Source organism: Chlamydomonas reinhardtii, chromosome 11 (genome assembly GCF_000002595.2).
Source record: "Chlamydomonas reinhardtii strain CC-503 cw92 mt+ chromosome 11, whole genome shotgun sequence".
Taxonomy (NCBI): Eukaryota; Viridiplantae; Chlorophyta; class Chlorophyceae; order Chlamydomonadales; family Chlamydomonadaceae; genus Chlamydomonas; species Chlamydomonas reinhardtii.
This window is the reverse complement of record NC_057014.1, coordinates 2,736,661-2,760,901: the sequence shown is the minus strand read 5'-3', so window position 1 is coordinate 2,760,901 and position 24,241 is coordinate 2,736,661. Positions and strand designations below refer to the sequence as shown.

Below are 24,241 nucleotides of genomic sequence, written 5' to 3'. Positions count from 1 at the left end.
CCTCCCTGCCTCCCTCCCTCCCTCCCTCCCTCCCTCCCTCCCTCCCTCCCTCCCTCCCTCCCTCCCTCCCTCCCTCCCTCCCTCCCTCCCTCCCTCCCTCCCTCCCCCGCACCCACCCACCTTGACAGTGGCCTTGCCGCCCGGCACGTCCCAGTAGAAGAGGTTGGTGAACTGGGTCTCCAGGAAAAAGCCGGTGATCACGAAGGTGTACTCCAGGCCCGAGGCACGCAGCGCGTCCTGGGTGGCATACCTGTCATTGTCGGTGAATCAGCAGAGTGTTCGGAGGTGAGGGTGAGGGCAGGGGCGGGGAGGTGTGGGCGTGTGATGCATGCGCTGATTGTGCGCCGCATGGTAGCGGACGGTCGCTCGCGGAAGCAAAGCACCCATGCACGCACAACGGAATGCTTCATTTGGTCCCCACCCATGGCTGCAGATTACGGTGAGCAGCTATTGCACAATGTTCCGAAATCCAAAAGTTCCCACTTTTCGGCAGCCGCGTGCGTGCGGCAGCAACTCACTTGTAGCCCATGGCTGGGAAGTACTCGCGCACTCCGGGGGCGCCGCTGTCGAAGCCAAACTCGCTGGGCACGAAGCGGCGCACGCCGGCGGCCTTGGCAGCCTCGATGTACCTGCGTGCGTATGTGTTGGGATGGATGGGAGCATGCGGATGAGGCGGCAGCCGCAGGTGGGGGGCAGGTGGTGGTAAGCATGGCAGGTCGCTCGGTGCGAAGCATGGACGCTGCAATGCACGTGCGCTGTGCATGGCGTGAGTGGGTGCGTGCGAATTCGGCCGGCGGACAGCAGCCCGATTGCGAGGAGGACTGAGGAGGCGCATGGCTGGGGTTGCTGAGCTGGCTTGCTGAGCTGGGCGGTGGCGTGCCGCCGCCAGCAGTAGCTCTCGCGTGCAGCCGCCCCATCCGATACCAGGGGACGAGCAACATGCACGGCTGGCATGGGTTTGTGCCAGCGGGGACCCGGCTCCCCTCGAACCGCCCCTCGCTCCTGAGGCCCCTCGCCCTCGCCACTCACTTGGGCTGCTCCGACAGCGCCGCGGCGCCGACGGTGGAGATAACAATCTCCTGGCCTGAGGGTATCGTCGAACGAGAGGATTGTCAGTTAGACTCGTGCGGACCTCTTAGAGACGTCACCGTGGTCCGATCGTGCATGCAGGTTGCCGTGCCGGCGCGGTTGGAAAAAGGTGCTCAGGGGGAACTGGGACCAAGACTGGGACGGCAAGGAGTGGGTGCTAGGTTTTGCATTGTGAAGTCGTTGGATGGTGAGGCTATTGGATGCGATTTGAATTGACCCCAGGAGCTTGCCAGGCAGCTTACCCTTGAGCGCGACGACCAGCGAAGCCTGCTCATTGTAGTCGACATGCGCGATTTTGGCGCCCTTAGCCACGAAGGGCGCAAGCTTGGAATCGTCGCCACCCTGGGGGACAGAAGGCCGGAAAGTATGAAGTTTAGGCCGGAAAGTCTGAAGTTTAGGGCTCGCCTCGGACGCTTGCTGGCGGTTGGCGTCGAACCGTTGCTGCACACAGGCTGCAGCCCGGGAGTGCTAGAGGCTTTCCGAAAGGAAAGCTACCACACGCACCTTGCGCGAGACAACGGTCACATCGTAGTGGCCGTTCTCGAGGAGGCCATTCACGATGTGCTTGCCCAGCAGGCCGGAGCCTCCAATCACCGCAACGGTGTGCTTCTTAGTCGCCATTTGAGCTTGTTCCTTTGCCTGAAGTGCGTCTGTTGTCAGGGTTTCAACCTGGGTTTCAATCTTTGAGGCAGGCTTCTTGGCAGCACTGGTGCTGTCCTTGTGTTTGGAGTTACGTCCACCCATGGTAAGTGCCAACGGTATAAATACTACGCGCGTGACGTTGCGCCCACCGTTGACCGTGGGCCCGCAATCGGGATCAACGTCAGCAGGGGCCTCGTGGCCCGTCATGCTGCGCCTCTGACAACGTTGCCAACCACTTTTCGCGTTCGTGCACCCGTTGCCCGCTTTTGATGCCGGCCGATGCTAGCCTAACGTTCGCAAAGTTTGGCGAGTTATGAGTTCACGATGAATGTCCGGTTGCTGCCTCGGCGCACACTGCTTCACGCAGCGGCAATCTGCGACACAGACTAAAGTCTGTGTCCGCGGCGTGCCGCCGCCCCTACGTTGAAGTTCCATGTGCACGCCACTGCTACCTCTCATTAGCGTATGTGTGCAACACCTGCCTAGCTGCGGGGCCGTTGCCGTCGGCTCTTCTGCCTAAGCTTGGTCAAACGTCTGAGTTCCAGGGACCGTTAGGCAGAGGAACTTCCGTTTTAGGATAAATATCATGCTTGCGAGCTCGCCGAGCTCTATGCATGGCTCTGCACGCACACTGTGCGTAGTACGCTCAACAGTCCAGCCTCGGTCTCACATGTGCTGGCGTTAGGGCAGTCCAATTTTATCTGTCGTGCCGTTACCTCCCCTCACTAGCACTCCAGTCTCCTGTCCCATAAACCACAAACACAGGCACTCACACAGCCAAAATGCGCACCGGCGTCGCGCACCCTACCGCATGACGGCAACCAGGCACCAGGACACCACGCAACCCCCGCACCCGCCATGCGCCGCGCACATCAGGTTCCCTCGCGTGCGCCGAGGCGCTGCGGCTGCACTCGGAACCATCGCCCCATCCTCTGCCTCGCGCGGCCGCATCTGCCGCAGCCAGCAGCAGCCAGTCACCTAACGGCAAGGAGCAGCCGCCGCCGTGATGCATGCTAGAAGGGAATGGAGTACATTCGCAGGATGCCTCGCAGCCGCTCCACCTCCTCTCCCAGCCGCACACGACGCCCGTCGGTGTTGAAGTGTGCTTCCGTCTCCTCTTGCAGCTGCGTGGGGTGGTGGTGGGGGTGCAGTAGTGGTCGGCGTTGTTTTTTAAGCACTTGCTTCGGCGGACCACCCCAGCAAGGAGTGGGCGGGTTGGGACCAGGGCCCCGGGGCGGGCACGTCAGTGAGTGATGTCGGGATGGCGGCTCGCGCAGTGCCGGCGGGTTTTCGTGGCGGCAGGCGTCTGCTGTTTCCGTAACCCCTTCCCACCTGCATCCGCCTAGCTGGCACCTTCCCAAGGTCTTGCAGTGACACGGCATGCTTCCTACTGCCGCCGTGACCTCGAAAGTCCCCACCCCAAACATCCCTAAACAACCCTACACCCATACAAACTCCCCAAATATCTGGCGCGCGTCTCGCACTGCATTCCTGGGTCGGCAACGATTCCTTAAGCCACGTTGCGCCCGGGCCCACAACCCTCCCCCCCCCAAAAAAAACAAAGCCCTACCTTGCGCGCTGTGTCGTCCCTCTCCGCCTCCACCGCCGCCAGCCTCCTGCCCAGCTCCTCCAACTGACTGGTCAAGTCGTTGACGCGGTACTGCAGCTCCGCCATCTTGGGCTTCACGGCCAGCTGTTTGGTCGGGTGATTATGTGGGGTAGGAGGCGGAGGGACCGGGTGAGAGGGGAGGGTCATGGTGAGAGGGTGGGGCCAGGCTGCGGCCTGCGGGCCGCCTACCAATCCCCATGCCAATGTTCACACCCACCCACCCACAGCCACCCACCCACCCACAGTCCCACGCCCATCCGCACGCCCCCCTCTTTTGCTCCGCTCGTTTTCGTTGGTTTTGGTTAGTTCGGGCTGGTGTTTACAACTCCACACGCCACCCACCTTGGCTTCCCTGTCCGCCAGCGCCTCACGCAGCTCGTCCACCTCGCCGCCCAGCTGCTGCACAGACTCCTCCGCCGCCGCCAGCGCCGCCCGGACGCCCTCGAGCTGCTGCGCCGCAGAGTCCTTCTCCGCAATCACCTCTGTGTGTGCGTACGAGCCCGGCGGAGTGGGGGCAAAGAGGCGGGGCTCATGTCAGGGGACGGGGTTGTGCATGGCGGGGGTTGTAGGTACCAGCCCAAACTAAACCGAACCCTATGCAAAAGAGCGAGGAGGAGGTGTGGGGAGTGGGGAAAGTCCGTTCCAGGGCGCGTGGCGAGCATGTGCGTGTGGAGTCGCGACGCGCGCGTCGGCCCTGGGAAGGTGGGATCGACGCGGCGGGCGTGGGGCGACGGGCGCAGACACGTTCATGCTACCGTACCGTACAGCACGCGCCTTACACCATACCCACATTCCCGTCCCGCCGCCCCTGCTGCCGTACCTTCGCAGTACACATACAACTGGTCGTACTCGTTTTGGCGGAAGTCGAACTTGTCCTGCAGCTCCTTCAGCTCAGCCTGAGAGAGAGAGGGAGAGCGTGCGTGGCGACCCAGGTGATGTTTCATTCGTGTACCGTTGGGGCTGCTGGCTTTCATGCTTGGACTACCGTAATGCTCTCCCTGGGACGCCCCGAAGTTCCCGCGACATATCCTGACGCACACCCACACCCACACACGCGCCCGCCCGCACGTGTTTATCTCCTTCCATTGTGCCCTCCAAAACACAAAAACACAACCTGCACCACCCACTTTGATCCTGGCCAGCGCCTCCTCGCTGCCCTCCAGCTTGGCCCTCAGCTCGGACCGCTCCCGCTCCGCCTCCAGCGCCCGGGCCTCCGCCGCCTTGCGCGCCGCCTCGGCGTCGGCGGCGGCGGTGCGCGCGTCCTCCACAGCCATTTTGGCCGTCTCCAACTGCGTATGTGGGGAGGGGAACTTTGTTTTAGCGATGTTGAAGGGGGTTAGGAGCGAGGAGCGAATACGGAGCAAGGCAGGCGACGTGCATCATGTGATTGGGTGAATATTGAAAGGACCCGACGTCGCAGCTGCCGACCCCCGCGCTTCATCTCAAACATCCATCCATACAGCTCCTCCTCCTCCTCCTCCTCCTCCTCCTCCTCCCCCCCTGCACACACCTGCATCTCGATGTCTGCCAGCGCCTTGCGTGTGCGGCCCAGCTCCTCCGCCGCCCCGCGCGCCCGCTCCTCCGCCTCCCGCTTGGACGACCCGAGCGCCTCCGCCTTCACCTCGAACCGCGCCACCTGAGAGTGAGAGGAGGAGCAGCACTGGAGAGTGAGAGGAGCAGCAGCACCGGAGAGAGGAGGAGCAGCGGACAGGAGGGCAGCATTGAGGAGGGCAGCAGGAGGGCAGCAGGAGGGCAGCAGGAGGGCAGTTGGAGCAGAGGGAGCAACAGCGCGTCAGGGGCCCACGTGTGCTGCGAGCAAGTGCGGGCTGTTACGGAGCTATGTTGCAAGGTGTCGACAGCAGCAGCAAGTATGTGCGTGTGCGTGTGCGTGCGCGCGTGTGTGTAAGGCAACCGGACCGCGAGCTCCGCACCTTGCGGGCCATCTCGTCCACCTCCGTTGTCCCGGCCATCTGCAGTTTGGGCAAGGGACAGCCCGAGTCCCGAGTCAGTGTTCACACGCATTCATGGTCAGCCACGCGGGACAGTGGCACGCACAGTCAGGCAGCTACACAGACAGCAACAGAGGCGCCATATGCGCAAGTACCCTGGCCCCTGGGCGCCGGTGCCACGTCCGCATGTACAGGTTACTGGTCCGGGGCCTAGTGCCTGTCTGTCGCCCACACCCACGCCTGCCCCCCCCCCCCACACACACAGACGCACACCCACCCACCCACCCACGCCCCACCCACCAACACCAACACCAACACCAACACCAACACCAACACCAACACCAACACCAACACACACACACACGCCCCCACCTGCAGCGAGTGCACCTCCAGCCTGAGCTTGTCTCGCTCCGACGTGAGCTCGCTAATGGCGGCGGCGTCGCGGGCCGCCGTCTGCTGCCACTCCTGCGCGCGATTTGCGGTTTTTGTGAGCACGTGGCTGTGGGTTGGCTTTCGCGCTTTGAATGAGAGCCGATGCATGGCGTGCCTCCCACCCCCCATGTTCTCTTTTGGGGTGTGTGTGGATACCAGCCCAAACCCAACCCAACCCAATGCAAAGAAGCGAGGAGGAGAGCGGGGCCCACGGGGGGGGGGGGTTGCAAATACCAGCCCAAACTAAACCAAACGGGGGTTTGAAGCAACGCCTTCCGGGGCCCTCTGACCCCGGCCCCTGCCACGGTGTCGGTTCGCGGCCTGCAGCGCCGCGGTCTGCGGCGCCCCGCGGCCCCTCACCTGCTGCTCGCGGCCCCTCACCTGCAGCGCCCCCGGCCCCTCACCTGCAGCACCCCCGGCCCCTCACCTGCAGCGCCCCCGGCCCCTCACCTGCAGCGAGGAGCTGAGCTGCTGCTCCAGTTGGGCGTAGGTGTCGGTGTTGGACTGCGGGGAGGGAGGGAGAGGGGTGGGGGTGGGGATGGCGCGAGGCAGATGTCGAGGGGATGTGTGGAGGCACTGCTCCTTGAGTTCTAGAGTAGCTGGACTCATGAAGACACTGACACAGACCCTGGAGCAGACGGCGGGGCCCGCCGGCCCAGGGACCCACATCCCGTCCGGAAACCCAGCCGCGCGCCGCCCAGCCGCCCCTCCAAAGCCGAACCCCCCACAGGCCCACCCACCCCCGTCGGCACTTCATACTTGAAAATCCTATCCTCCATACTCTACGCGAACGCCCCCCCCCCCGCCTCCCCCCCCCCTCGCTCTATTGCATTGGGTTTGGTTTAGTATGGGCTGGTATCTACAACCCCCCCCCCCCTCACCTGCAGCTCGCGCTTGCACCGCTCCAGCTCGGCCCGCGTGTCGCCCAGCGCCTCCCGCAGCCCGCCCGCCTCGGCGCGACTGGAGGCCACCTGCTCGCTCTCGCGCCGCAGCTGGTCCTGAGGAGGGAGGGCATGAAATGTGGAGGGCGTGTGTGTGTGTGTGTGTGTGTGTGTGCTTCTGGAAAAGCAAGGAGAAGGGGCTGCGCCCACACACGGCTAACTCGCATGCACAGGGTCGACCCGTTCCCTTCATGCATTCCTAACTTACGCACATAAAAGCACACACACGCACACACACACACAAACACGCACACACACACAACACACACGCACACACACACAAAAAACACAAAACACACACACACACACACACACGGACACACACGCACGCGCCCACGCGGCCCACCTGCAGGATGCTGATGCGCGACGTGACCTCTCCCACGTGCACCGACTGCGGCACAGGCATGCCCGTCTTGCGCAGCGTGCGGATGAGCGTCTGCAGGCCCGGCGGGGTTGCAAGGATCGGTACAGAGAAGTGTAGCGAAGTAGACAGCAGGTGTGGTGTTGTAAATACCAGCCCAAACTAAATCAAAACCAACGAAAACGAGCGGTGGGTAGGGAGGCGGCAGGGGTCGCCGTTCATGTGAACGACCGAGTGATTAAATCACACGTATGAAGTGTCGACGCCCGAGGGCAGGCAGGGGCAGGCAGGGGGCGGCAGGCGCCAGGCGGGCATGACGCGAACGGGAAAGATTTGCAAGGCGCGGCTCCAGTCGCGTTATGTGTTAAACAGCACCAAAAAAAATTACGCGTAGGACAGTGTATGCGATGCAGAGTTACGCACCATGTGTGTACCGTGCACCAGCAAGTGCGAGCACACATCAAGCACCCAACCACCCGCCCAGGCACGCAAACACGCGCACAGGCACGCAAACACGCACGCGCCCACGCCCACCTCGTTGTACTCCAGCGCCGCCTCGTAGGAGGCGCGGGTGGAGTGCAGCGCCGCCTTGGCTTCCTCCAGCTCCGAGCGCAGGCCGTGGGCAGCCAGCGTGGCGTCCTGGTTTGGGGCGGCCGGGGGGTTGGGGTTGGGGTAGTTCTTTCCAATCACGAAACAAACCATTGGCAACCCAGAAGGTTGGGGTTGGGGGTTAGGTGTTCATGGAGACCGGAAGGCAATCTCACGGCGAGGGAGGGATTAGAGGTTGCCCAAGCCCAACGGGGTGACAAGTGTGGCGGTGAGTTGCGACGGGTGACAGCAGACTGCCGTGCAGCATGCAATGTGTGTGTGTGTGTTTGTGTTGGGGGGGGGGGAGTTGTAGATACCAGCCCAAAGTAAATCGAACCCAATGCAATAGAGTGAGAACACTCACGTGGATGGGTTTGCTGTCCCGCAGCGCCGCTGCCTGCTCGCGCGCCGCCGCCGCCTCGGCGCGCGCCGCCGCCGCCTCCTGCTGCGCCGCCAGCACCTGACCCGACAGGTCCTGGACCTGGGGGTGGTGGTGGCGGGAGGTGGCGGGGGGTCAGGTTCGTGGCTTGCGACACGCTCGGGAGGCCAGACACACACACACACACACACACACACACACACACACACACACACACACACACACACACACACACACACACACACGCGCACACACACACGCACACACACACACTGGATTCTGGGGGGTGGGGGATGGGGGGCTCGTCACGAACAGCCGACGCGGCCACTGCGGCCGCGAGCGTGCCTAGCCTCGGTGCCGCCGTGGAGTGGGGAGCGGGAGGCCAGCTCCCGCCAGCCCACGGCGCACACACGTCACACGCACACACACCAGCTTGACACGCGTCTGGACACGCTGCAACCGCCGCCCGCCACGTCCCCCATGCAGCCTCGACCCCGTTTAGTCGCAGTGCCACCGCTAACTCGCCCTCTTCCAATAGTGTTATTGTACTTAGTGGGCGGGATTTGGGACGCGTGATACCTAGCTTGTCTGCTGCACGCCGCCTCTCTTATCGCCGTTGCCATTCACATGCCCGTGACACTTCCTCGCTGCCGCCCTATGCCCATGCTTCCACCTTTGCCTATAGGTGAGCTCGACTACGACCAGCGGGCGGGAATCCGGGAATTAGGCGTGCTGGGTAAACGTTGTTTAGCGCGCCTAGGGTGCGGAGCATGGACGCATACAGGTGCATCGCGGGGTCAGGCCGAATGGTCGCCCGTGGGGTTCCAGGCTTATCGCGGGTAAGTATGACTACCTGGGTCACGACAGTCACGCGACGCTCGGTAAAATGGTGGGTATCGGTAAGTAACTTCGTCGCGTCATTGGGCGGGCTTTCGTTTCGTTTTTTAACACACACTGGTGCACGCCACACTCCCCGCACCCCCAGCTCATTGGGCTCGGTCGCAAAACCCTCTCCCTCATTCCCTCCTCCCCGACCTGCTATACCACAGTTCCTGGCTACGCCTTCACTTCTTACATACTTTCTCAAATGTAGTAAACCCCACCTGCCCCTCCGCCGCCTTCTTCTCCTTGACGAGCCGAGCCAGGTGGTCCATCATTTTGGCGTTCTCCTCTACCAGCGCCCGGTGCTCGCCGGACTGGGCCGACAGCTGCGGCGGGGAGGTGTGTGTGTGGTGGGTTGGGGGGGGGGTTACATTCATGATTAGCTCAGGAAGTGGTAGACGGTAGACCATCTTGCGGAACATCCAGCGTTACCGACGATGGGGGGGGCTCACAATCATGATTGGGGGGATGTATGTGCGAGTGTGTGCGGGTGTGCCAATTTGGTTGCGGGGCCGTGGGGTGGGTCAGCGGGGCAGCAGGAGGAGCAGGGGGAGGCGGAGAAGGACGAAGAGCAGGCGTGGAGAGTATGACGAGGAGAGCAGGCGGAGGAGGAAGAGGAGGCAGAGCTGGCGAAGGAGCAATGTTGGTGGCTGGAGCAGTGTTCCCACCCCGAACCTCCTCGCTCGTCCCCCACCTCGCGCCCCCAAATATTATCAATTGCAACTTACGCATATTGTAGCATGGTTTGGTTTAGTTTGGGCTGGAACTTACAACCCCCCGCCCCCACACACCTTCTCCATGGTGACCTGGCGGCTGGCCACCGCACTGGTGGTGGAGGCCTCCAGCTCGCGCAGCCGCCGCCGCGCCTCCTCCAGAGCCGCCTCGCGACCGGAGGCGGAGGCGGTGGCGGCGGCCAGGCGGGACTCCTGGGAGGGAGGGAGGCGACGTGTGCGTGTGTATATAATATGTGTGTGTGTGTGTGTGTGTGTTGAAAAACGAAACGAAAGCCCGCCCAAATGCGTGTGTGTGGGGGGGGGGGCAGCCCAGGCATCGGAGAGGCGGTGACCATTAAGATAAGGAGGTGGAACGCCGTGTCCATGCTAGGAGTTCCGACGTGGCCGTGTCCGTGCTATGAGTTCAAGTTGCCGACGTGGCAGCAGTGGGGCGCACGGAGAGATGCGGCACGACCATGCAGCAGTAGGCAATGTGTTTGACTGCTTCCAGGCCGCAATCCACACCTGCCCCCCACGCCCTGGCCCCCAAACTCCCTCTGCACACGCTACCCCCACCCCCACCACCTCCACCCCCACCACCCCCACCCCCAACCCCACACAAACAACGCCCTCCTAACTCACCGCCTCCTCCTTGGCCTCCCTTGCCGCCGCCAGCTGCCGCTCCAGCGGCTCGGTGCGGGCGGCGGCGGCACGCGCCTCGTCCAGCCGCTGCTGCAGGCTGCGGATCTGTGGCGGAGAAAGAGAGACACAGAGTGTGTTTGTGTGTGTATTCGTGCGCGGGTGTGTGTACTTGCGTTAAGAAACGCAAGGAAGCAACACACGCAGGCCCGTTAAAATGAGCATAACACAGGTATCCAGCGTGTTACAGGCCGCGCCCTCGCGTCTTCCCACGTTTCTGACTGGGGATGCTTCACACAACCCCCACTATGCACCCCCCCCTCAAAAACGCACACTGCCAGCAAACACAGCACAGACACACAGAGCCCAAACGCACACAGCCCAAACACACACACACACACACGCCCCCGGAAACCCCCCCCCCCCCCCCCAAACAAACACACACACACACACAGCGCAAACAAACACACACACACACGCACCTGCGCCTGCAGCACCTCTGCGTCCTCCCGCGCGCGCTGGCCGCTGTACAGCCGCCCCACCAGTGCGTCCTGCTGCACCGCGGCCGCCGACAGCTGCGCGTGCTGCGCCTGTGTGTGTGCGTGTGCGTGTGTGTGTGCGTGTGTGTGTGTGTGCGTGTGTGCGTGTGTGTGACTGTGTGTGTGTGTGTGTTGGGTGAAGGAAAGCGCCCGAGGAAGGTAACACGCAGGACAGTGCGTCCGTGTGTATGTGTACCGTATGTGTGTGTGTGCCAGGGCGATGGGGGTGTGGGGTGGGTACAGGATGGATGTAAGGATGCTGGGAAGCGGGGGCACAGGAGGAGACGTGGGCCGTGCCGGTTCAGCGGACGCTGAGCGAGCTCTCGGCAAAAGCGACGTTTGCCCTCCCTCCCTCCCTCCCCAACACTCCCTCCCTCCCTCCCTCCCTACCCCTCCTTACCCCTCCCTACCCCTCCCTCCCCTGCCGCCGCACCTGCACCGCCGCCTCCGCCGCCTCGCGCTGCCGCTCCGCCCGCTCCCGCTCCTCCTCCAGCTGCCGGCAGCGCAGCTCCAGGCCCGCAGCCCGCTCGCGCTGACGCCGCAGGTCGTCCTGCGGGGCGGAGGCGGGGCGGAGGCGGGATGGCGGTGCGAGATGGGGACGAGATGAGGCGGGATGAGGCGGGATGGCGGCGGAATCGCGATGCTTTGAGACGAAATTGGGGCGAGATAGAGACGAGATGGCGGGGAGGTTCCTTCAGCATTCCCAGTAACTAGACAACCACCGGACAAGGGGTGGCCGTTCGTGCAAGGCGGAATGAGTACAGTACAACTATGGAATGCCGTCTGCCAACGGGGGCGGCATGCGATGTTGCGTGTTGCCCGCCCCCCCCCCACTCGCCTGTGTAGCCTCCAGCTGCTCTCGCAGGAAGGACAGCTCCGCGCCGCCCGCCGCCGCCGCTGCCGCCACCTGCGCCGCCGCCGCCGCGCGTGCCTCCGCCGCCGCCTGCCGCTCCTCCATAACCTGCGGGCGCCGCGCCGCACCCCACCACACACGACCGAACAGTCCACACATCAATGCCCGCGTGCACGCGTACGCGCGGTAACCCTACACGCTTCGGCACAATTCGCAAACCTGAAATTCTCGAATCGCAGATCATTCTGCCCCCCAGCTGCTACAACTTATCGCTCTCTAGCCCATTTGGCGGCGCTTTGCCAACCACTCTTCTACGCCGCACACCCACCTGGTCCTGCGCCGTCTCCAGCAATTCCCGCTGCCGCCGCGCCGCCTCCGCCTGCTGCCGCACCTCTGCCCGCAGCGCCTCCAGCAGCCCCTCCAGGCCGCTGCCGCCGCTGGTGCCGGCGTGTGCGGACCGTGCTGTGCCGGCGCCTGAGCTTCCAGCCGCCGCCGTTACCATGGTCAGGAGCTCCTACAGACGAGTTGAAGGAGGAGGAGGAGGAGGAGGAGGAGGGGGTTACATTCATTATTATGTAAGAAGTGAAGGCGTAGCCAGGAACAGTAGTATAGCAGGCGCGTTGTTACAAATATCCTTGACGGGGAGGGGGGAAGGGGTGGAAATGCCCGAGCCCGGCGAACAGGTCCCAGTCGGCAAGGATTCGTTGGGGGTTGGGAAGGAGCGGGCAGCACAGTGCAGGGGGGCCAGAGGCGGGTGGAGCGGTGGGCTGCGTCGGCAGGCTGGGCTGAGCTGGGTTGGGACTGGTAGCACGTGCTCGACTGCATGCTGCGTGGCCACAGCTCCGTGTTTTAGCGTGGCGCTGCTGCACAGCATCACACACACAAACAAACAACACACAGCCTCTTGTGCTTTCGCAGCGACGCAGGCATGCGCGCGCGCGAGGCTTGCGCACCGTGAGCGCGTTCTCCATGGCTCCACGCAGTCTGGCGCCGGCGGTTGCCTGTAGGCGCGTGTGTGTGTGTGTGTGTGTGTGTGTGTGTGTGTGTGTGTGTGTGTGTGTGTGTGTGTGTGTGTGTGTGTGTGTGTGTGTGTGTGTGTGTGTGTGTGTGTATGTGTGTGTGGATGTGTGTGGGTGTGGGTGTGTGGGTGTGTGTGGGTGTGTGTGGGTGTGTGTGGGTGTGTGTGTGGGTGTGTGTGGGTGTGAGTGCGTGTGCGTGTAAGTGTGAAAAACGAAAGGAACCGCCCGAGAGTGTGCGTGTGTGTATGTATGGGCGCAGTGAGGAAGCGCAGCAGTTGTTGCGTTGGCTCCGGTGTCATGCAACTGACTATGTCGATGCTGTGGCGCTTGCGGTCGCGCAGCGCGCTTGCCCACCGACAGGCACCACCTAACTGTGCGACGCCTACACCACTGTTACTGCAGGCAGTCAACACAGACACACACTTGCACACACTTGCACATACACACACAAACACACGCACGCACGCACGTGCTCCGAGGCCGACTCGTGTGCGCTGCGCAGCTGCTGCTGCACCAGGTCCTCGCGGGCCCGTGACTCCTGCGCAAACACACAGTTGGGCATGTCAGGGATTCTTTTGGCTGCACGAAGGACTGGACGCGCAACGGCTTGCAAGCCAGGTCGCTGTAGGCTCTGGAGCGCTGTGGGTGGCCGTGCAGCGCAGCACAACCCTCCTCTTCACCCCGCACACTGTGCCTCGGGTTCCTCTCCCAACCCCCAAGCTTGCCCTCCCAACTTGCATGGACGGCTTGCCCTCCCCCTTCGTACGGCTGGTTCATTATGGGTACTGGTGAAAACACTCCCCCTGGTACTGTACCTGGCTACGCCTTCACTTCTTAAATAATCATGAATGTAATCCCCCCCATCTCACGCCCCCATCCCCTGCCCCAGTACCTGCAGCTGGGTCTGCACCTCTCGCAATTGGGCCGCGGCGTTGGCTGCAGCGTCGTGCGCCTGTGGCGTGTGGGTGGGTACTTCATGCCGGAACCCATCCCCCAAGCCAACCGGTGGGATTGCGGGGTGGTGGTGCGCCGGTGGTGATGCTAAACACCACTCGCCCATGAAGGCAAGACAAGGACCCAAAGGACTCGGGACAGCAGAGCCTTGTTGTGCAGGTGTGTGTGAGAACTGGCCTGAAGTGGCTAAGCTCGCCATGCCACACGCCACACGCCACACACCACATGCCGCAAAGCCACACGGCACGCACCTGCACCTGCTGCTCGCGAAGGCGGGCGCAGCCCGCGCAGCCCTCCCGCACCGCGCGGTCCTGCTCCGACTTCACGGCCTGTGAGCCGCCGGGGACGTCGGGCACGTCACACATGCGTACGGTACATGCATCACATCATTCACATGCGGTGGCGCATCGCTAGCTACGCGATCCCCAGCTTGAAGCACACGCCCGGCCGTATGCGGCGACTAGCTTTGGGGGCTTCCACTGTAAGTGTCCGGACCTTCCCAGTAGGCCTGCACATTGTTCCCTCCGTTGTCAGGTTCTACCCTCACCTCCAGTTGCTCCTTCACCGACAGGAACTGGTTCATCAGGGCGGCATAGCGCGCCTCCGCACCCGCCGCATGCTGCGCCGCCGCCGCCCCCCGAGCCGCCGCCTCAGCCGCCGCCGCCTCGTCCCGCCGCGCACGTTCGCGCTCTTGTTGCTGCCGAAACAAAGCCATGTGTACGCCCTCCTCGGCCTGAGGAGCAGCAGCACCGGTACCGCCGCCACCGCTGCCAGCGCCGCTGCCGCCGCGACTCCGGTCCATCTCGTACGCGCCGGCGCCACTGGAAGCAGAGGCAGTGGCTCCGCCCTCACCCCACGCTTGCCGCAGCGCAGGAGCGAACCCGTCGCCGCCGCCGCCGCCACTGGCACCGCCTCCTCCGGCGCTGCTCCCGCGGCCATCGCGGCCTGCCCCCGACGCCGCCGCCAGAGCTGGCGTCAGCAGCCGTGCCGCTGAGGAGCCCACTCCGAGAGCGCCGGCGGCGGCACCGCCACCGCCGCCGCCGCCGCTGCTGCGCCCGGCGCCGCTGTGCGAGCCCACGCCGCCTCCCTCCGCCCATCGTGAGCTGCCCGCGCCCGCGCCACCGGTAGCCGCTACCGAGGAGGTCGGGTAGCCTAGGCCCCCCCATGCCCCTGCGTCGCCTACGCCGCCGCCAACCACATTATTGCCGGCGCCGACGCCGCTGCCGCCAGATGACTCAGCCGCCAACGCAACCTGTGCAGGCAAAGCAGAGACCAAAGGTTGAATTGTTTACGTGAACAATTAACGGGCAGGTCAACTGGGGCATACTCGCTGCCACATCCTCACTAGCACAACCCGTGCCGACCCGCCTGCCCTGCCAACTCACAGCCACCACGGTGGCCCTGACGCCCCGTCAACAGGCACGTGCGTGGAGCACGTGGCCAAGCCGCACCCCGAACCGTCCCTCTTTGCTGCTGCTCAACGGAAACGGCGAAAAACAACCTCCTTCTACCCACTGGGAATGGTTCTAAACCAACCCCACCCCGCCCACCATCATACCGGCACGGTACGCCCTCACCCGTGTCACGTGGTCGCTGGCGTCCCCCAGCCGTTCCAGCCGCAACCCCAGCTCCACTGCCAGGTTCTGAAGCGGCGACGGCACCGCACCGGCCGCCGCCGCCGCCGCCTCAGGCCCCGCCGCCGCGCCGGCGCCGCTAAGCCTGCGGGAGCCACCACCCGTCAGCGGCTGCCCTGCAGCCGAGTATGGCTGCTGCTGCTGCTGCTGCTGCTGCTGTTGCGCCGGTTGTTGTTGCGCCGGTTGCGCGGGCTGCAGCGCGCGATGGTGCGCGCTCATGCGGCGCCACAGGTCCGCCTCGCGCGCCGCGACGTCTTGCGGCCCCAGTGCCGGCGACGCCGCCGCCGCGGCATACCCACCGGCCCCACCCCCGCCACCGCTCCCGCCGGCTCCGGCCTCTGTCCCCCGCCCGGGCCCAATGGGCGTCTGCGGCGGCGGCAAGGCCTCCGCGAGGCTGGCAAGGAAGGTGGGCAGCATGCCGCTGCCAGTGCGTGAGGACTGCTGCACGCCGCCAGGCCCCGCGGCCGCTGCGCCCCCGCCGCCGCCTCCAAGCCGGCCGTACGAGCCTTCCCCTGCAAGCGCCGGCGCGCCCCCGCCACCGAAACCGATGCCTGGCCCCATGCCTGCACCCGCACCCGCACCCGCACCGCCGCCGGACCCCGCCCCCGCCCCCGCCCCCGCCCCCGCCCCTGCGCCCGCGTGGTGGTGCAGCATGAGTGCGCCCGAGGTGGTTCCTTGGATCTTGGATTGCAGGTCCTGCAGCTGCCGGTCCGCGCTGGCAATGTCAGACTGAGTCATGCGGCGGTTGGCCAGGATCATGTGCGCCGTCATGGCCGCACTAGCCGCCGCACCCGCTCCAGAGCCGCCGCCGCCGCCGGCGGCGCCGCCGCCACCGCTCGACCCGGCACCGCTGCCAGCAGCGCCGCCGACGCCGCCGCCGGAGCCGTTGTGAGCAGGGGCGGCGGACGCGCGCAGCCCTGCGGCCGAGTAGGCTAGGCCAGAGCTTCTGGGCGGCGCGCCGCCGCCGGCGACGTTGCTGCCCCCCGCGCCACCGCCTATCCCGAGGTAACCGCCGCTGAGAATGCCGCCGCCAGCACCAGCACCGGCGCTGTTGGGCCCGGGCCCGGGCTGCTGCGACGGCAGGCCGCGGCCGGAGGTGCCGCCCGCGGCGGCACTGGGCGGCTGCAGCTGCAGCCCAGCGGCGCCTGCTAGGGATGGGGCGTTGGAGGAGGAGGAGTAGGTGCGCTGGTCGCGACCGCCCTGCGCGGTGTCCTGCTGCAGCGCCAGGCCCTGCAGGGCAGCCGGGAAGCCGAAGGAGGGCGGCGTTTTCGTCATTCCCAGTATAAAAGGAGGCACACAGGGGTTGGGGGAGGGGGGTACATTGATGGGGGGCATTTTCGCCATCCCCAGTAAGAAACTAGAGACGCAGGACGACATGTTGGGGCGGACCTCAGCGCTGGCATACATGCACGGCAAGCGTCTCAGTGCATCACCATGCCCGCCACACTGCCCAAGCCAATGAGCACACCTCGTACAACCCCAGTTGTCGTACTCCATGATACGCAACCAGACGCATCCATGGCACCTTGCCGCACCTGCAGGAGCCCCGCATTCGCTGCCGCCAGCTGGTCTCGGAAGCCGCCAGCGCCCAGCCCCACGCCGGCACCCAGCCGCGCTCCACCGCCGCCAGCTGCGCCGCCGTCGAACGACCCAAGGCCCGCGCCGGCGCTGGCGCGCCTGCCGCCGTTGGGAACCGCACCGAACAGATCCCTGGGAAGGCCCGCCCCTTGTGGCTGCTGCTGTTGATGGTGCTGCTGATGTTGCTGTTGCTGTTGCTGGGACTGAGACCGATGCAGGTAGCCGCGATCCCCGCCGGCGCCGGCCGTTGGCGAGCCTGGCCGAGGATGCAATCAGTGCGGCAGCATATGTCAGTGGGCTGCGACTGGGCCCGTGTTAGCACCATGCATGGCACGCTTTCCTGCTCTTGCCCCCGGACTCTGGACCACCAGAACCAGCACCACGACCATCTCCACCATGACCACTCCTGGGCCAAGTTCCCTAACACACTAACACTCCACCGGGCCGCCGGCGGCGGGCCACGCATGCAGTGGCCTGACGCCCCGCAGCCCGGCGCAACCCACCACAGCCGGCGGCTCCCATACCCCGTATAGCCCATCCGCCCACCTTTCTTGGGCGTCAGCCTCTCCCCCAGAATGGTCAGCTTGCCGTACAGGCTGTCCATCCCGCCCAGGATGCTGCTTCCCGCCGCCGCGGCTCCGCCACCTGCACCTCCAGCTCCAGCCCCAGCTCCAGAGCCCCCGCCGCCGCCGCCGCCACCGCCACGGCCGGTGCGGCTGCCTCCGGCGCCGCTCCCTCCACCGCCTCCGTTGGCGTGCCTGTCCAGGAGCGGGCTCATGCTCTGCAGAACCCGGCCCTGGTTTTGCACCTCCGCCAGCACGTGTGCTAGCTCCGCTGCAAGCTCCGGCCGTCGTCCTACGCTGGCGCTCCTGTCAGCAGGTGTACAGGTAACAGAGGTATTAAGTGTTGTGCGTCCAGGTGCGTTTGCCTTACTCATGGAGTGAGTGCTAGCAGCCCGCCACAACTCCTCAAGTGCATACGGATGCCGGCAGCGCTAGTGCGCTTCAAAACCTTCACCAGCGCACCCGGTACACCTCTTCTCCCCGCGCATGCTGGAGTTTATGACCTTTTCAGATGCCTCGACAGCCGCAGCGTACCTGGGCTTTGGACTGCGGCCCGAGGGCCCCAGCAGCGGGCCGAGTGGCAAACCCGAGGCCTCGCCCGTCGCTCCTGGCCGCCCTCGGCTGGACGATGCAGCCCGACTAAACTGAGACGGTATATGGCCTTGCAAGACTGCAGTAGCAACCAGCAAGGAGTTTCAGGCCGGTGCAACTCGGTCAATTTTGTGATGCAGCTTTTTGGGAGCAGGCCTTGGCCCTGAGAGCTTCTTGAATATAGCAGGCGCACTTTGATTTACTCGGTCATGTGTGCTGAGTCCGTTCTGTTGGCTTCGTGGAAAGCTGTCTTGGCCGGGCCCCATTTTTCGCCTGGATGCTGGCCCCGTGAAATTCACCTATGATAGTTGATTTATATCCATTATAGCAAGATAAAGCCTGCTCAACGCGATGAAGCGGTCGGTCAACGCTGTCGAGCTAAAGTTTTCAACGCGCTCTTCAGGCGCTCAGCATTCAGCCGTATCAGTGCTGCAAATGAATTGTATTGATTATATGTGAAGCTACGTGGAGACTCAGGAACAATGCCGTTCGAGTTTCGGCCCAATCGACACGCGGCCGCCGTGGCCGTCCAGCTGTCTCCGCTGACTCCGACGGGTCATGAAGCGCCACCCCTGCCTCCACCAAATCCTTGGGGATATTTTTCGTTCGCGTCTTGCTGCGGCAGCTAAGGAAGTCCGGCAACAGGAAACGACGGTGCGCGTTCATGATGGTGGCGATCCTAGCACTAGCAGGACCCTGCTGCAATGATAGTATGGCGCGCTTAGCAAAAGAGCTATGCTGTCATCTGTAAGTATAATCTGGTGGCCACGCAGCTTAGGGCCGTGGGACGGTGGGAGCATCGATGCTCCACCAGTCGGGGTGAACGAACTGGCACGCTGGCAGCCACTCCGCAACCTGCGAGCCATTTCGACCCTCAGACACTTTGGACAATGGTTATTTTGTATGTTGCACTCAAGTATTTGGTCGCGGTATCTCGCTGCTGAGCTCACATTGATGTGTCTAAGGTAAAGCCAACCGAGCTCGCAACGCTCCAAACGAAATATTTGCATGCAGAACACCTTAACGATTACATTATCGCTGTACGTAACTTAACCTGCTGTGTTTGAGCAAAGTTGTTTGCCATGTCCGACGTTGACGAGGATATCGGGGCCGAGACTGCGCACGTCATAGCTGTACCAGATTCGGATGAGGACGATGACGCTGGTCTCACAGCGCTAGCGGAGAGTGCCGCTGCAGATGACGATGAGGTGAACATTGCCGGGCCAGCTCGCATACCAGCTTGCGTAGTTGTTGGTACTGACGTGTTGTGCTCTTTGGGGTTTGTAGCCGGCTGCTGGCGGGGCGGAGGCCGCGGAGGACGACTATCAAGACGAAGCTGAGCCGGAGGCAGCGGAGGAGCCGGAGCCAGCAGCCGAGGACAAGGCGGAGGCGGAGCCGGAAGCGGAGCCGGAGCCGGAAGCAGAGCCGGAGCCGGAAGCAGAGCCGGAGCCGGAAGCAGAGGCAGAGCCAGAAGCAGAGGCAGAGCCGGAGCCGGAAGCGGAGGCAGAGCCGGAGCCGGAGGCAGAGGCATCAGAGCCAGCGCCTGCTGCCAAGGAGCCCGAGCCGGAGGAGCCAGAGCAGCCAGCAGCTAAGAAGGCTGCGAAGACTGAGGAGGACGCGGAGGCCTCGTACCAGGAGGATTTTGAGCCCACGCTGGGGCTAAGCAGCTCCAAAATGCCGGAGAAAGATGAGGTGGGTCGAGCAGCGGGACACCGGGAGAAGGAGGAGGCAGGGGGGCAGGGCGCGGGCTAGGTTGCCTCGGGTGTCAGTTTCCCCACCGGGGGGAAGGCCTTTCATACAAAGCGGAGTGCTGCCACGGGGCAGCAACGTGCTGCGGTCCCATGCGGTGCAGCGAGCCCGCGGCAGCGGCAGGTGTCAGCGGCTCCGGTGGTGTGCAGGGGTGTGTGGGGGCTGGTGACCCGCGTGGCGACGCTGCAGCGTTGGAGAAGGACGTGTGCGGCTTGACACCGGCTAGCCAGAGGCCGCCATTGGGGCGCCGCGGGGCCGTCGACATGAGGTGCAGATGCATGCCAGTGGCGGTGTCGGCTTTGCCGTCGGGTCGGCCATGTGGGTTGGCCCCTTCACCTGTGGGCTGGCTGCGTGTGTGGCACAACCAGCTCGGCCGTCCCCCTGCCGCGCATTGCGCTGACACTGGTTGTGCACCCCTGTCAAACCAGCACCGCCACCGCAACCACTAGCTCTCGTCAGCCCTAATCTCGGGTTATCTCGGGCCTATCACTCGTAACTGTTATCAACAAACCACCACCACCACCTCCACTACCACCACCATCACCTCCTCCACCACCTCCACCGCACTTACCATGCTTACCACAGGGCCCTAGCGCGTCGGGCGACAAGGAGGAGGACGAGGCGGAGCAGTCGGCGGTGGTGGATGAGCCCGTGGAGGACGATGAGGAGGAGAAGCCAAAGCCAAAGCCGATCGAGAAGTCGGCGAGCAGCGCCTCCAAAGCCTCAGTCGCCAGCTCAGCCAAGGCGGCGCCGGCGCCGGCACCGGCGAAGCCCGCGGCGAAGCCCGCGCCCAAGCCAGTGGTCCCGCCGCCAGCGACGAAGCCGGCGCCGCCCAAGCCCGCACCGCCCAAGCCCGCACCAAAGCCCGCCGCACCGCCGCCAAAGCCGGCGCCGGCACCGGCACCCGCGGCGGCAAAGCCCGTGCCGGCCAAGCCGGTAGTATCGGCCCCCAAGCCGGCGCCCAAGCCCGCGCCGCCAAAGGTAGTAGGCGCAACAACGACCTCCACAAGCCTGCACTGCTCGTCTGCTCATCACTCGCAAGCGCCCAGCAATCCACGCATCACCTTCCCCCCCTCCCCGACTCCTCTTCTCCCCGTCTCACTAATATCATGCCTCTCTCGCCGTCCACCTTCCTTGTATCCCAGCCCGCGCCGCCACCGCCCGCGCCGCCGCCGGCCAAGCCCTCTGTGCCGCGCCCCGCCGCGCCGCCGCCCAAGCCGGCGGCGCCGCCACCGACGGCGGTTGCGTCCAACGGCCAGAAGGTGAAGCTGACGTTCACGGGGCCGCCCAACACCGTGCGGCCGCAGCCCACCGTCAAGCCCGACTACAGGTGCATGCGTGCTGGGTGTGCGTGTGTGGGTGTGGGTGTGTGGGTGTGTGTGGGTGTGTGCCGTGGGTGGGTGGGTGGGGGGTTGGGTGGGTGGGTGGGTGGGTTTGGGGGGTAGCCATCCATGGGATGGTGTGTATCAAATATGAAGTGAAGTGCCGACGTCCGGGTTTGGGGGGGGGTTAACTCGGAACCAATCCCATTAGGAAACAGGGGACAAGCTGGGGGGGCGCTCGCCATGCAACCCCTCCGCCTTGCACAACTCACCCCAACCCAACCCAAACCCTGAACCCACCCCATCCAACAACCCCATTCCCATGCACCCAAACTGCATGCGCACCCGACCAGCCACACGGGCTACGAGGTGAAGAAGATCACTGCTGACAACATGAAGCTGTGCAACCGGCTGGTGGAGATCAGCCGCGCCACACCCAACCCCGCCTACAACAACGCGCTGTCGGTGGGCTCGGCGGCGGCCAGCGGTGAGGCGGAGGCAGTGGGGGAGGGGCTTGGGAGGGAGACGTAGGGAGGGAGCGGGAGGGGTAGGGAGGCGTAGGGAGTGGTAGGCAGGGAGGCTTGGGGGAGGTGGGGATGAGGGGGGCGGGGGGCTCGAAGCCCGCCCTGACGGCGCCGGAGATGCTTCCGGACACCTACCAATTGGAGTGGAAGTGCGGGTGGGTGGCAGTGGCAGTGGTGGTGCCGCGGTGGCACCGTACTGGTGCAGGGTGACCACAGCGCTGAATACGCCCTCCCCCCTTCTTGTTTGGTTTAGTTCGGGCTTGTACTTACAAATCCCCCCCCCCGCATCCCGCCCGCCCCTCTGCCTCCCTCCTGCCTCCCCAGGCAAGCTGGCGCCGGCCAACGTGTCGGCGGCGGCTGTGAACCGGCACAAGAAGGAGGACAAGGTGAGAGCGCGCGATCGGCCGAGCAGCAAGCGGCTGGAGGCCGTGGGCCGTGGACTTGAACAACAGCAGCAGCAGCAGTAGTAGTAGCAGCAGCAGCAGTAGTAGTAGCCCGCCAGCCAGCTCAGATACTGGCAGTCCATGGCCCACTGCCTGCCCACTGCCCAGTCCGCTGACGCACGCCACCACCACCACCACTGGCACCACCAGCACATGCGGCGGCTTTGCCGAACCATCGCTCCCGCTGCTTGCATCATTCTAATCCCCATCCCTACTCCCAAATCTCGAAACCCAAATCCAAATCCGTACACAGATAGCGCAGGAGAACCTGGCCCTGTACAAACGGCTTCAGGCCGTCAAGCCAAGCCGCGACATCAACCGTGACGCCCTCAACAAGGACTACGCCAAGTCGCAGGCGTACGGCGACAACGCGCGCAAGTAAGCGAGCGAGCGGGAGGTTTAGGGAGGGCGCCAGAGAGGGAAGAAGGAAGGGGGCAGGGAGCGGGGCGTGGCGGGGCCGCCAGGTAGGGAAGGAGGCAGGGAGCGGGGAGCGGGGCGGGGCCGCCAGGTAGGCGAGGGGGGGGGGGCACCTCAGATGGAGGCGACCTCTGCTGTTGCGCTGCAGACTGGAGCGGCCACGTGGCGTGTGCGCTTGCACGGCACGTACTGCGACCCCCATGCGCCGCTGACACGAGCACACATACACACACACACACTCTATCTTTGCGCAATGTTTTCCTTGTGCTCTTCAACACACACACACACACACACACACACACACACGCGTACGCACACGCAGGTTCCGTCCCATCGGTGGTGGCGCCACCCACCCCGCCGGCTCCGGCGTCGCCGCCGCCAAGGCCATGCACGCTGCCTCGCCGCCGCCCGCTGAGGAGGCGGAGGAGGAGGAGGCCGCCGCCGCCGCCTCGCCAGCAATCGCGGCGCCAGCGCCGCCGCCCCCGGCACCCAAGGCAGTGGAGTCTCAGCCGTCAGTGAAGAAGGCGGCGGTGGAGGAGGAGGCGGCGGCGGCGCCGGATGAGAGCTATGCGGAGGATGCGGGATTTGAGGAGGAGACACCGGAGGAGAGCTGAGCGGTGGTGGTGGCTTTGAGACGACGCCGGCCACTGGGGATTGTGCCGTTGCGGCCGTGTTTTGGAATGAAGGAGGAGGAGGCGGGGGCCTCTTTGGCGCTACGGCGGGAGCCCCTGTGGGGTGGCTTGTGGCTGCACGTCTGCTCATGGAGGTTGTCAAGGTCGTGGTGGTCATTGGTCAGGTGTACGGGTGGCCGGCGCGCAAGAGCTAGTAGAAGCCACACACACACCGTGTGTCGTACTGTCCGTACAGCGCTGTTGTGTATTGCTCGGACATGAAACGCCGCATAAGGAGGTCTCTGCATGTGTCGCTTCGGGATGCAAAGAGGCCTTGTGGCGCGCTGCAGAAAGCGCGGTGCCGGGTAGATAGGGATGGCGATGTCCGGAGAAAATCCTAGGGAGGTCAGAAGGGGGTATGCTGCCTGGTACGGTAGGGGCGCATACCGTACACACGGTGGGCAAGTCTTTAATGCCGAGACAGAACACCGGCGTCATGTAGTAGTAACAGGTAGTGTTAGCAGTACGGAATCATTGCTCTTTGGATGCTGGCGTCACCACGCCTGGAAGTCACGCCGTTACGGACATCGGGATTCCAATCCCTGAATACACCCTTGCCAACCCAGAACCCAGCAGTGCCCATGTGCCGTCACAAGGCCCGCCCGCAATCTGTGCCAGCAGCTCGGCCAGCAGCTCAGTTATTAACGTGCGTTGCGGAACTAATGCGTATGTAGACCAGAGCGGAAGGCGTTGAAGTCACGTGGCGACCCCTTTTGAGCGCTGGGAGAGGCGCAACCAGGCGCAGGATGCCCACTTCTCACAAGGCGGGGCCGCGACTTCGCATGGTTCAATTCTGCACTACTGCGATGCCCCATGCCCAGGACATCAGCGTATTGGTACTTACGGGGACAGGATAGCACGCATGCTCGTGCACACCACCGTGCAACCAACAACAACATCAGCGTATTAAGCAACCTCGTGTAGCTCTTCATACCGTACTTCAGAACAAGTGACCAAATCCGATGCAAAACGCCATGCCAAACCCACCGTTGCAATCCATCAAATGTCCCACGCTGCAAATGTTGCGCACCGTCTCTGTCAAACACCAAATGGACACATCTATGCCTGGTCACGATGCCTGGTCTTGGTCTTTCCTTCATTCACCTCCGGTTCTGGGCGCCGCCCAACCGCCGCGAAGCCACCTCAATGCACTCACACAG

At 64.3% G+C, this 24,241-nt stretch overlaps 3 protein-coding genes across 4 annotated transcripts in view; 1 reads left to right on the top strand and 2 right to left on the bottom strand.

Moving 5' to 3' along the window:
* CHLRE_11g477200v5 (uncharacterized protein) overlaps window positions 1–2,017 on the bottom strand; it is a 4,870-nt gene extending 2,853 nt beyond the window's left edge. The window contains exons 1-5 of one of the 2 annotated variants that reach the window (XM_043067648.1): window positions 1,594–2,017; window positions 1,332–1,431; window positions 1,030–1,084; window positions 519–629; window positions 121–250 (exon numbers count right to left, since the gene is read on the bottom strand). In XM_043067648.1, coding sequence (XP_042919653.1) covers window positions 121–250; window positions 519–629; window positions 1,030–1,084; window positions 1,332–1,431; window positions 1,594–1,710 — 513 coding nt within the window. In that variant the 5' untranslated portion in view covers window positions 1,711–2,017. The remainder of the gene's footprint in view (window positions 1–120; window positions 251–518; window positions 630–1,029; window positions 1,085–1,331; window positions 1,432–1,593) is intronic. The other variant, XM_043067649.1, reaches the window with a different exon arrangement.
* A 278-nt stretch (window positions 2,018–2,295) lies between these two features.
* CHLRE_11g477150v5 (uncharacterized protein) lies at window positions 2,296–18,367 on the bottom strand. Its single transcript, XM_043067647.1, has 30 exons — window positions 18,149–18,367; window positions 17,899–18,034; window positions 17,348–17,670; window positions 16,759–17,057; window positions 15,167–16,453; window positions 14,137–14,841; window positions 13,841–13,918; window positions 13,528–13,587; window positions 13,105–13,173; window positions 12,570–12,617; window positions 11,945–12,130; window positions 11,602–11,724; window positions 11,197–11,313; window positions 10,707–10,814; window positions 10,228–10,332; window positions 9,664–9,798; window positions 9,094–9,198; window positions 7,976–8,092; window positions 7,558–7,662; window positions 7,009–7,098; window positions 6,603–6,719; window positions 6,172–6,225; window positions 5,662–5,754; window positions 5,272–5,310; window positions 4,851–4,976; window positions 4,468–4,629; window positions 4,161–4,236; window positions 3,683–3,822; window positions 3,302–3,424; window positions 2,296–2,855 (listed from the first exon to the last, which is right to left on the bottom strand). The coding sequence occupies exons 3-30, from the start codon at window positions 17,577–17,579 to the stop codon at window positions 2,745–2,747; spliced, it is 5,010 nt and encodes a 1,669-aa protein (XP_042919652.1). The 5' UTR covers window positions 17,580–17,670; window positions 17,899–18,034; window positions 18,149–18,367; the 3' UTR covers window positions 2,296–2,744.
* Window positions 18,368–18,847: 480 nt separating this feature from the next.
* Window positions 18,848–24,193, top strand: CHLRE_11g477100v5 (uncharacterized protein). Its single transcript, XM_043067646.1, has 8 exons — window positions 18,848–19,163; window positions 19,243–19,647; window positions 20,290–20,685; window positions 20,850–21,034; window positions 21,380–21,513; window positions 21,875–21,936; window positions 22,247–22,371; window positions 22,733–24,193. Exons 1-8 carry the CDS (start codon window positions 19,038–19,040, stop codon window positions 23,022–23,024), a joined length of 1,725 nt encoding a protein of 574 aa, XP_042919651.1. The 5' UTR covers window positions 18,848–19,037; the 3' UTR covers window positions 23,025–24,193.
* The last annotated feature ends 48 nt before the right edge of the window (window positions 24,194–24,241 follow it).